This window comes from Corapipo altera, unplaced genomic scaffold (genome assembly GCF_003945725.1).
Source record: "Corapipo altera isolate COAL_440 unplaced genomic scaffold, ASM394572v1 62, whole genome shotgun sequence".
Lineage (NCBI taxonomy): Eukaryota > Metazoa > Chordata > Aves > Passeriformes > Pipridae > Corapipo > Corapipo altera.
This window is the reverse complement of record NW_020884894.1, coordinates 9,924,735-9,935,655: the sequence shown is the minus strand read 5'-3', so window position 1 is coordinate 9,935,655 and position 10,921 is coordinate 9,924,735. Positions and strand designations below refer to the sequence as shown.

The window sequence follows — 10,921 nt, the reverse complement described above, 5'->3', positions numbered from 1 at the left end:
GCAGCCCTGGCACTGTGGGCAGTGTGATAAGGAGGGTGAGGAGGCAGCACCAGCAAGCCCCAACAGCCGGTTGTGCCTGCGGGAGAGGGGCCAAGGGGCTGGCAGCACCACGGGGAGGTGTGCAGAGAGGCCAGGAGCAAGCCCTGGGTGAGTCACAGCTGATTTAAAATGGATCCAGGTCATCCCAAGGCTGGGCTGTCGTTGAACCGGTCTGGGTCGCTGAGGAATGTGGCTGCAGAGCCTCTCACAGTGCTGGGCACGGGGAGCTGTGCAAACCTGTGTAGGTAGGTGTGCACCCATCAGTGGGCTCTGCAGCAGCCAGTCCTGCAGCAAGGGGGCAAAAAGCAAAGGTTGGGTTCCCCTCTGAGCCATCACCCCGTTGGGTGAAGCCATCCTGGCTGGGACGGTGGCACTGGTCCTCCTTGGCTGGGCCAAGGCTCATGGAAAGGGCAGGGGAGAGCCTGGGACATTGCCAGGGCCATCAGCAGGCTCGTCCTTGGTGTGCTGGACCTGCCTGGCCCAGCTACTCTGTGCCCCTTGGAGAGGAGCTCGTGTGCTGAAATAGCTGTGGGAAAGCCTCCGCCGCCCTTCCCTGAGCTAAAAATATGCCAGGCTGTGTGTGCAGGAAGATATATATAAGCCAGGAGCCCTGTCAGGCTGGCTTGACTAGGGAGAAATCCCATGTCCCCTGGGCTTGGGGACATCCCCAGCACTCCTGAGGCTGGAGTGGGGTCTGGGTGCTGGTGGGGGGCACTGTGGGGAATGTGCTGACCATGCAGCATCCAGGTCTGAACTCCCATATCGACAGGGATGGGGAGAAACCAGAGGTGAATGAGGGGATGCTCCCCAGCACTTGGTGGATGGAGCCAAGGAGGATGTGTTGGAGCTGGGCCCCACAGAGCAGCCCCAGGGCAGGGTCCAGGAGGAGCATCAAACCCTGTGTGAAGGTGCATGAGACACTGGCATAAATCACAGTCTGGGATGTTCAGTGCCCCTGGGGATGCTGCAGCCCTGGGGTGGATCCCCAGGAGCTGGGAAGTCTCTGACCTTGGGGATGGCAGGGTTCTATAGCACATGGTGGCAGCCATCCCCAGCCCATGCCAGTGATGGCCCTGCTGCAGTGGGGCCTGGGGACTCTGGTGGTGGCTCCCAGGGTTGGACTCGCTCTCAGAGTTGGCTGTCACTGCAGCACTCCTCATATCGGGGGTCCCCTCTCCCCAAACCCAAACTGGGGCATGGCTGCAGCTCCCAGGCCATCAGGGCTGGCAGCTCTAGTGTTAAACTGCAGAGTTTGGCTTAAAGTGTGATTAAGGCTGAATCACTGCCTCGATCCCACTAATCCTGGCCTGTGTATGATGGGTAATCCCAGGAGATGGGCCCCAGCGGAGACAGGCTGCAGGGAAAGCCAGGGTGATGCTCTGGGGAGGAAAAGCCGGTGAGACCTGTGAGCGGGGCCCTTCTGCTGCCAGCTCCCCCAACACCTGGGGCCAAGGGCACACGGTCTCATCCCCGGGTGGCTGCAGTGTCTGACCTGTGTCCTCCCTTGCTCCCTACAGCAGAGTCTGATGCCAGCGTCTTCGCCTCCAACTCCCTGCAGCGGAAGAAGAAGGGGCTGCTGCGCCCCGCACACTACCGGGCCAAGCCTCACCTCCTCATCGGGATGCCCCAGGACTTCCGCCAGATCTCCTCCATCATCGACGTGGACATCCTGCCCGAGACCCACCGCCGCGTGCGGCTCCACAAGCACGGCTCCGACAAGCCGCTGGGCTTCTACATCCGCGACGGCGTCAGCGTGCGCGTGGCCCCGCAGGGCGTCGAGAAGGTGCCCGGCATCTTCATCTCCCGCCTGGTGAAGGGCGGCCTGGCCGAGAGCACGGGGCTGCTGGCGGTGAGCGACGAGATCCTGGAGGTGAACGGCATCGACGTCGCCGGCAAGTCCCTGGACCAAGTGACGGACATGATGGTGGCCAACAGCCACAACCTCATCATCACTGTCAAGCCGGCCAACCAGCGCAACAACGTCATCCGCAGCAGCAAGGCCTCGGGCAGCTCCGGCATGTCCACGGACAGCACCCCCAGCCAGCAGACCCCCAGCCCGGCCTCGCAGTACCTGAGCAACTACAGCACGGCCGAGAGCGACGAGGAGGGCGACCTGGTCATCGAGAGCGACAGCGCCTCCCACTACATCCCCGGGGGCTGCCCCAACGGGGGCCCCGCGGACGGACCCCTCCAGCCCAGCCTGTCCCCGCACAGCTCGCGGGGCTCCCTGCAGTCCCTGGGCAGCCACGACGGCAGCCCCGGCCGGGGCAGCGGGCGGGAGGACGGCACCCTCCTCACCCTATAGCCGTGGGGTCCCGTGCCACTCGGCAGCCGGCTGGGTTTCTGCTTATCCCGGCTGGATGTGGACACCAGGGTGATGACACGGCTGGTGTGGAGCGGGGCTGCCCCTGCCCTCTCCCACCACCTGTGTCCCTGCGAGCCCTGCTGCGGTGCCTGCTCATACTGGGCACTGCCCCTCTGAGCCCCCTTGCCCCCCCTTCCAAGCAAGTGGGGATTTTTAATTGTTTTCTCGAAATATGCATCATCAATTAATATATTCCAATGGACAGTAAAACCTTTTCTAGAAAGCACCGTGCCTGTCCCTGGTTCGTGTCACCGCAGGGAGGAGGGGACGGCAGGTGGGGACCCCAGCCCTGTGCACATGGCAGTTCCTGGGAGTGGCAGCCTTGGCCTTGGCACACGCTGTGGCTTTGCTGCTGTGCTGGGTGGCCCCAGTGAGGCCCAGACACCTGGCCTGGCAGCAGTGCCCTGGCTGTCACTCAGCCCTGCAAACACTGCTGGGGGTGGCACAGCTCAGTCCTCCTCCTCCAGCCCAAAGCTTGGGGTGGGGGGGGCCATACCTGCCCCTCCTGGGGCTCCCAGCACCCTCAGTCCCTCTCCATAACCAAAGGGCCAAGCTGATGGTGGCTTTGGTCTTTGCTTTGCTATTGGCCTGGACCAGCACCTTCCTGCCTGCAGGAAGGGACAGAGCAACACTGTGCTGCTGAGACCAGTTGGACCTGCAGTGGTGACAGTGACAGCTTCTCCTCCTGTCCTGGCTGGGAACAGGCCTGGGCAGATCATGGCTGACCATCCCCATAGTCCTGCACCCCCTCCTGCCCCAGCTCCTGGAGCATCAGCGTTCAGCCCCAACAACTGTGGCCCAACCTGACAGGGCCCCCAGCAATGTTTGCCAGTGAAGCAGCCCAGGCACAGGTCTGGCAGGGAGCAGGCATCTGAGGGCAGTGCTTTCCAGCCCATTTGCCCCAGCAGAACACGAGAAGCAAGACCCTTCATGGCAGAAGGGCTCTCCCAGAGTAAACCCCATGGCCAGTGCCCTGGCCTGGCTCCCCTGGGGCAACGCTGGGTGCACACCCTGGCTGGCAGCAGAGCTGGTCACCTCTGCAGGAAAGGAGGGCTGTGTCCCACTGCCTTTGCTGATTCTCAAAACCCAAACCACATGCAGCTCCCTGTGCTGCTGTAGCCAAAATCTTGCCAGCAGCCACACAGGAGCAGCCAGGTTGGATCAGCACTGAGAGCAGGCAGGGAGAGAGTGAGGGCTGAGGACACACAGCCGGGCCCAGACAGACCTGAGAGCAGGGCTGACAGCAGGGCTGGTTAGCCCAGGCTTGTTTTGGGCAGGGAGGTGCCTGGGGGCTCCCATCCAGCCGGCTCAGCCTGGCTGTGGTGTTTGCCCCGAGGCAGCCCCAGGATCATGTGGGGTGATTCTCTGGTTGGGATCTCACCTCCTCCAGCCCTTGAGTGCCAAAAGTTTCCCTGGCCCTTGGCAGCAACGTCAGCTCAGCCCTGACATCCCAGGGCACTGCTGGGCACCAGCAGGGCTGGAATGCTCCACAACATCCCCACCCCACAAAATCCTGCCCAGGATGGAGCCACCCCTATAACAAGGCAGCTGCCTGGGGATCCGTGTGCAGTATTTCCACCCCACACAACGAAAGAGACGGGGCAACAACATGAGCTCCAACGAGGGAAAGTTTGATGGGACTTCAGGGGAAAAAGGGTGTGTCACCTCACAGTGGCACCATCTGGGGACAGAGCCTCAGCAAGGTGGTGGTGGTCACCCTGTCCTTGAAGATTCTCCTAATTCAGTGGGACATGGGTCCAAGCCGTGGCACACTGCCCCTCTGCTGAGCAGGAGATGCACCAAGCCCTCCAGCAATCCCTCCTGAAATAATCCCTTCTAAAACAATCCCTTCCTAAATTTTCCTTTGCTTCATGCAGCAGGATGCCTGCAAAGGTCTGCACAGGTCCCTGTGTGGCACCTGAAGGTAAGGAGGCAGCAAGCTCTCCTCTGTGATGGCATCTGCCCAGCCCTGTCCTGCACATGCTCCACTCCATGTCCACCACTGTGTCCCAGTGCCCAGCCTTGTGAAACCCACGGCTCATCCCCTGCCTGCACTGTGCCAGTGCTGCTGGTCTTTGCTGCCCACCACCACTCCTCAGGCCCTGCTGGGCCTACTGGGAGCTGCACAAACACTGAGAGATGGAAATTATGATTTATTAGAATATCTCCTGCCCCAAGACAACAAAGGCTTCTCCAGACATCCCACTAGATTGCCCTGCCAGCTCAGCCCTTCCCCAGCCAGAAAGCACTGAAGCTCTGTGCCTCTTCCTTGTCCCAAGCTGTCCCCAACCTGCTGAGCCCGCAGGTGCTCAGGATGAGCCATGACCACGGTCCAGGCTCAGGAGAAAAACTGTGACAAGGAACACCACAGGCAGCAGCACGGGAGAGCTCCTACCAGTATCTAGAAGCTGGAAAAAATGGGAAAATACAAGGTGATGGCATGGATCCAGAGAAGAGAGCTGATCTGTGAGAAGTCAAGCAGCACAGAGACAACTGTTCTCCAGACCACTGAGCAAGGAGTATATTAGGTCATCTCCCTCCCTTTTCTGTGGACAAGACACAGCACTGGAGGGTGAGCAAAGGACACTGTACCAGCACCTGCCTGGGCCCAGGGTCTGGAACATGCCTTCCTCTCCTTCCCTCCTAAAGTGATGTCCTTTCCTGCACAGCAAGGAAGGATGTTCATGCAGAGCAGCACAGCACAGTGGCCCCACTGGCTCAGGAGTCCAGCTTGATGAAGACCTTGGGCCTCGAGAAAATTTTGATTGCCTCTTCTATCTGGGAGAGCTTCCTCTCCAGCTCTACCCGCCTGTTCTGCATCTTGAGGGAGTCTCCACGCATTGGCAGCAGAACCAAGTCCTTTATCAGCTGCTCCTGGCCTGTAAAAGGAGAAATAAAACAACTAGTGTAAGTTGAAGAACAAATAAATCCATCCTTTTCCTGACACTATGACCCCATCCCCAGCCATGAGAATGATGGCAGCACTGGAACACGGACCTAGAATACTTCTATTCAAAGTTCAGTTGGATGACCTGAAGGACCTGCTCCAGCTTTGAAGAAACAAGGATTGGACTAGAGACTTCTGAGGGTCCATTCCAACTAAAATCTTTCCAACATTTTAGGAGTAATAGTAACCCTAACATCAGGTCCACTGGACAAGCCTGCTCCAGAGAGCCACTCCTGTAACCTGCAGGTCTCACCAAGCTGCAGGAGACTGACTGCTCTTTCCACACACACAGTTCACATCCTGCCTACACACGCCTTATTCCAGGCAACCCTTCAAGTGGCAGGAATCTGTGCCCCAGAACTCTCTTCCCCTTATTCTGGCTAGGATTGCTTGTTTTTCTCAGCTGGAATCCCCATTTTTTTTCCCTCTTACTCTGCTTCAGGTTGCCGAGGGTCTCCAGCCGCTGGTCCTCTGGCATCATGGTGTGACCAGGCGGCGTGTCGGGATCTGGCAGGTTCCGCAGCCGCTCCTCCATCTGTTTGCGCCACAGCTCCTTCCTCTCCAGCAGGCTGCAAGGCAAAGGAGAGCAGGTGTTGGCACATCTGGCAGGAGGGGCAGCCCAGGGACACCGGCAGAGAGCAGGAATCATGACCTTCAAACCCCGCTATGCTCCATGTCACTGCCTGAGGACCAAAGGGATCCGCGTGCTGGCACACGCCCTCGCTGTGGAGGATACAGGCGGGTTTAGCCCACACGTGAGCAAACGTACTCCATGTGCACCAAAGGGCTGCTGGAAGAGATGCACTCAGGCCAACACATGCTCCTTGGAGACAAGGGATGATGCTGCTCATTTCTGGCTCACCGAGTCCTCACAAAACCGTCTGTGGGTCAGTGGCAGAATGAAGTCGGACAGAGCAGCTCATGGCCAAGGATGCACAGCCGAAGGACTGACACCGTGGTCAGTCCCAGGACAGGGGCACCCAGGAACAGCCTTCCACACAGAACCCCCAAATGCACAGCACTAATTGGATGTTCCTCAGACTCCAGGTCCAAGGCAGGGTGAACACTTGTGATGCAGAGCGAGCTCTCTGCCCCTCCAAAACCAGACCTTTTAATGCCGAAGGTGCGTCACGCAGAGCAAAGCTCACGAAGGGGCAGGAGCACACAGAGCACCCCTCTGTCAGCAACACTGTACAGAGGCAAGCAAGGGAGGAGGAGACAAAACTCTTGAGCCCAGTTGCAATGGCCATGTGATGTTTGTTGAGGCAGGAAGGCAGGAGGGACAGTGTTTATTCCCCAGGCCACAGTAAATGGCACTGCTGCGCATGGTGAGTGTGCCTCTGTCCCCAGCCCCTCTCTATGCAGAAGCTGGGGGATGCAGTGAAGGCTGTTACAGGGGAGTCATACATACTACTGGGGGACATGGCCCTTCTGCTTGGTGTTGTATTCCTCCTGCTCCCGGTGCTTCTGTTCCAGCAGCTCGGCCAGTGCCTGCAGGGACTGGGAGCGGCGCAGCGGGGCCCGCTTGGCATTGCAGGCGTTGTGCTTGATGAAGTCGATGCTCCTGCCCTCCACCTGGATCTGGAAGAAGAGAGAGCGAGGGATCAAGGGCCCTCTGGGCACACACACACAACCAGGAAACCCCTGGGATGCATGGGTGCCAGAAATCCCTGGTATGGATGCAGTTAGCGTGCCACTCACCTTGGTTTCAGCACCCTGTGCCTCTGGAGTCTCTGTGTCTGCTCTTTTGGCTCTGACAGGCCTTGGGGAGAGCAGTCTGCAGGGCTTGATCCCAGAGCCACAGCGAGAATATGCTCTCAGGAATTTCACAGCCTCAGGATTTGGAGGTGGGGAGGTCTCCTGGGGAAGGCAAGGGAAGATCCACTATTGGAGGGAGACTGGAGCAAAGAGAAACCCATCCAACCAAATTTGGGTCTTCAACCATGAGCTCAGCCACAGGTTTCCAGCAGGCACACGGCAGCACATGCTTTCTGCCATGACTTGGCAGAAGTTCCTGGGGGAAGGCAATCAGTAGTCAGCCAGCAAAGGCCAACAAAGCAACAAATACAGCCCTGGAAACAGAACTTTGTAAAGAATTGCTAAGAGAGGAAAATCTGCAGAAACTGCAGAGGCAGTGAAGCTGAAGGCATGAAGCTGACTGCTGAGGTGCTGTTCTCAAGAGTTGCCCTGCTCAGCACTCAAATCTGTGGTTATATCACTCTAGGCAGAAAAAAGAGTGGAGAGTGAAAGTCTGGTGGAATTGCATCTGAGGGGCATCTTCAAAGGCCGTGGTTAACACTGGCACAAGGTGACACTACTTGATGTCTAGCAGGTGGTCTGGGACTATCTCAGAGACAATCTTTTTGCAAATAAACCCTGAAAATTGAAAGTTGACACTGTTGCAAGGGAGTGACCTTGTGATAAATGCAACCAGTGCCTTTCCTTAGCAGGGCTGTCTCGAAGTTGAGTAAGGCTGTGATTTTATGAGCATGCTAGCAGAGCACAGCACGCTCCCTGGGAGCACTGGGGCTGCCAGAGCCCTTTCCAAGGCAGCTGCTACAGTCAACAGCCTCAGGGAGAGATGAGAGAAAAGAAACTCTGCATTAGTCCTCAAGATCTAACAGAATAAACTTAAACTCTGAGCAGCAGCAGCTTCACAGAGGATGGAGATCCTTCAAAGGGAACACCTCAGCTCCAGGAGAGCCACAGCAACAGCTAAAGCTCAGTGAGTCAGCGCCAGGGCTGCCTGTCACCCCTCTGGAGGAATCCAAAGAGCTCAAGTAACGCACCACGCAGAAACTGCCTGCGCAGAGACCACCCCCTCCCCCCAAAACAAAGGAAGGAATGATCTCAATCTTCCTCAGATTGTCAAACCAGCGTAGGCTCGTGTTCCTGAAGCACACGTGGGTTTGCTCCCGTGTGTGGAAGGGTCACGGACATCAGAGAGGTTGGTGGCACACCAGGAAGAAGGGACAGAGCATTTGGGACCACTGGTTTGGGAATGATCTTGCCAACTTTTGCAGTTGCTATTGATACACATCATTTTAGCGTCAAAAGTTGGCCACAGATGAAAGGGAAGCAATGCAGAGATAAGGAGGAACTTAAAGACTCCAACTCAGCAAGGGAGTACTGGGGAAAGGCTTGTGCAGGAGCTCAGGCTCAGCTTGCACCCACCATCTGCACAAGCTCCCTGTGTCACTGGGAGCACCCCCAGGCAGGGAAGGCAGCTGGGAGAGGGAACCACCTGGAACTCACCACACAGGTGTGATGAGATTTCCCTATTCTCTGCCTCCCCTGCCAGGGGAGCTGCTTGGCCAGACAGGATGGGGATTATTATTATTGCAGCACTCACTCTCTGGACCCAGACCACACGCTCTCACTGTGCTGCCACGTCTGCCCCTTGTGCTTCAGCACCGAGATGCCCCCACACCCTGTCGGTTCTGTGACTCCTCAGTCTCCACCATCCCACTGTCCCTCATGGCTGAACCACATCCCAGGCCAGGAGAGTTCAAGAGCTCCATAGGTACCAACCTGCAGTTTGGCCTTCACCTTTGACTCCACGTTTTCATATTTCTGGGATTTCCACAGAGCTTTCACAGGCTTGGGCTGGCTGTGCTCTTGGGCTCGCTCCTTCTCTTTGCACCTCTTCTGAATCTCCTTTATCCGCCTCACATTTTCCTTCTCGTAGTCCTTGGGCTCTTTCTCTGCACAGCAAGGGGAGACACACCTTCACCTCCCAGACATTGCCAAGGGATGCAGGCTCTTGGAGCACTGGCACCAGAGCCCACAGCTCTGTCTCCAAAGGTGGTCCAACAGCCCACAATACCAGCAAGTTCTGCCCTCTCCTGCAGACTAGACCATCTCTGCCTCCCTCCCACGCTAGGTGCACACCCCTGGACTGATTCTTCTGCCAGAGGATCCCACAGTGCTCAGATGAGCATCAGCACGGGTCTGTGCACACTGCTGGTGTTCACAGCCTCCCTTGTTCTCAGTGGCCCACTTCTCCCAGTTTGGACTATGCCAGACAAGCTGTGCCAGGATCCTCCCAAGAGCAAGGCCAATTCCCATCCCACGGAATCAGCATTCCATGGTGATGAAGCAGAGAGGGCTGGCTAATGGCAGCTGCAGAACTGTAAACTTGCACTGTTCCTGGTTTCAGGGTCAGCCACTGTCCCACGTTCAAGTGGACATCGCCGAGGTTATGGATTGTGGAGGGTTTTTTTTGTTTTGAATAAAAAATGATCCTTCCTTGGTCTTCCCAAGACAGGGAAGATCTCAGCTGACACAACCAGACCCTCGTCCACTTCCCTCCTGCATGGGCATAGCAGCTGTGGCAGTCACCAGCTGGCATCCACCATGCTGACTCTAGGCTGGGGACAATGCCAGCACATGAAACAAACCAAATGACACCCAGGGCTCAGCCTTATCTCCTTCCTGGACCTCTGAATGTACTCTGGGTGACATCCCTGGAGAGGGAAACATCTTCCGCAAAGACGTTCTCAGTATCCACCTACACAGACACTCTTCCCAAATCCTGCCTGGCTTCACCAACAAGGAACTTGCCATGTTAAACATCCTCTATACATGAAGGTTTCATCTGATCCATATATATTAGTTTGACTAAAGTCCCTCTTCCAGTTCTAGACCTGGTTCAGGCTGGAGCCATGGAAGCCATAACAGCACCTATCCAGCACAGGTGACACCACTGCCAGGCCAAACGCAGCAGATCCAAGGAATCCACCCAATTCCCTGATGCTCCATCTCTGGCCCAAAAAGCAACTCAGGCCAGCAGTTACTCGGTTGTACTTACTCTTGACCGGCAATCCCCCGCCAAGGGAGATCCCCTCGAGCTGCAGCAAGAGGCCGAGTGTCCCCTTCCGCCCCTTCTCCAGGAAGTCCTTCCCACTGGGGCGAATGCGAGGGCTTGGCTGGGCCTGGCGGGCACTGCCCAAAGCAGAGTATGGGTTGGGAACTGGGTCCAGGGGGCCAGAGGTCAAATGCAGCTTCTGAGCATTTCCTTCCAGCCTCCCTTGAGCTACAGAGAAAGAAAAAGGAGACCCTTCTCAGGAAATGATCATCTCACAGTTTTTTTCACTCACAGCCCACAAACAATGCTGAAGACACCCTCTCCACCTCTACTTTCCCATTTTTCAACCAGCTGTACAGATCCCCTTTAGGATCACCATCCATGAGGCAGCAGAAGCACCTGCACTGGTGTAAATGGAGACTGTTGAGGACACCAGAGGATAAGGACATCAAACATGCAAGCTGTCATGCCAAAGCACAAACCCACACATCTGTAGCAAGCATCAAGGACTCACCTGAGAAGGGGCGTTTGTAATACTCTGGGAAAAGCGTAGGGTCTGGAGGAATGGGGCCAGAAATCCTGGATGGCCCCTCACACATCCTGCCACAAGTTGCCCTGCTTCTGCCACAGAAACCAACCAGCACTGAGAAGAGAAATGAACAGGGCTCACTGAGCCACTGAAAAGCTACATTAAATATAAATATAAATATAAATATAAATATAAATATAAATATAAATATAAATATAAATATAAATATAAATA

The 10,921-nt window shown here is 56.5% G+C and overlaps 2 protein-coding genes across 13 annotated transcripts in view; one reads left to right on the top strand and one right to left on the bottom strand.

Annotated features, from left to right (window-relative positions):
• The window catches only part of PARD6A (par-6 family cell polarity regulator alpha), a 3,327-nt gene extending 697 nt beyond the window's left edge, over window positions 1–2,630 (top strand). Inside the window, exon 2 of the mRNA XM_027646962.1 lies at window positions 1,493–2,630. Within this exon, the coding sequence (XP_027502763.1) occupies window positions 1,493–2,344 (852 nt within the window). The 3' untranslated portion in view covers window positions 2,345–2,630. The remainder of the gene's footprint in view (window positions 1–1,492) is intronic.
• A 1,907-nt stretch (window positions 2,631–4,537) lies between these two features.
• The window catches only part of ENKD1 (enkurin domain containing 1), a 12,445-nt gene continuing 6,061 nt past the window's right edge, over window positions 4,538–10,921 (bottom strand). For 6 of the 12 annotated variants that reach the window (XM_027646618.1, XM_027646616.1, XM_027646620.1 and 3 more), the window contains 7 exons: window positions 10,673–10,801; window positions 10,162–10,386; window positions 8,883–9,055; window positions 7,053–7,211; window positions 6,763–6,932; window positions 5,784–5,920; window positions 4,538–5,283 (listed from right to left, as the gene is read on the bottom strand). In XM_027646618.1, coding sequence (XP_027502419.1) covers window positions 5,123–5,283; window positions 5,784–5,920; window positions 6,763–6,932; window positions 7,053–7,211; window positions 8,883–9,055; window positions 10,162–10,386; window positions 10,673–10,801 — 1,154 coding nt within the window. In that variant the 3' untranslated portion in view covers window positions 4,538–5,122. The remainder of the gene's footprint in view (window positions 5,284–5,783; window positions 5,921–6,762; window positions 6,933–7,052; window positions 7,212–8,882; window positions 9,056–10,161; window positions 10,387–10,672; window positions 10,802–10,921) is intronic. The other 6 variants (XM_027646627.1, XM_027646622.1, XM_027646623.1 and 3 more) reach the window with 1 other exon arrangement.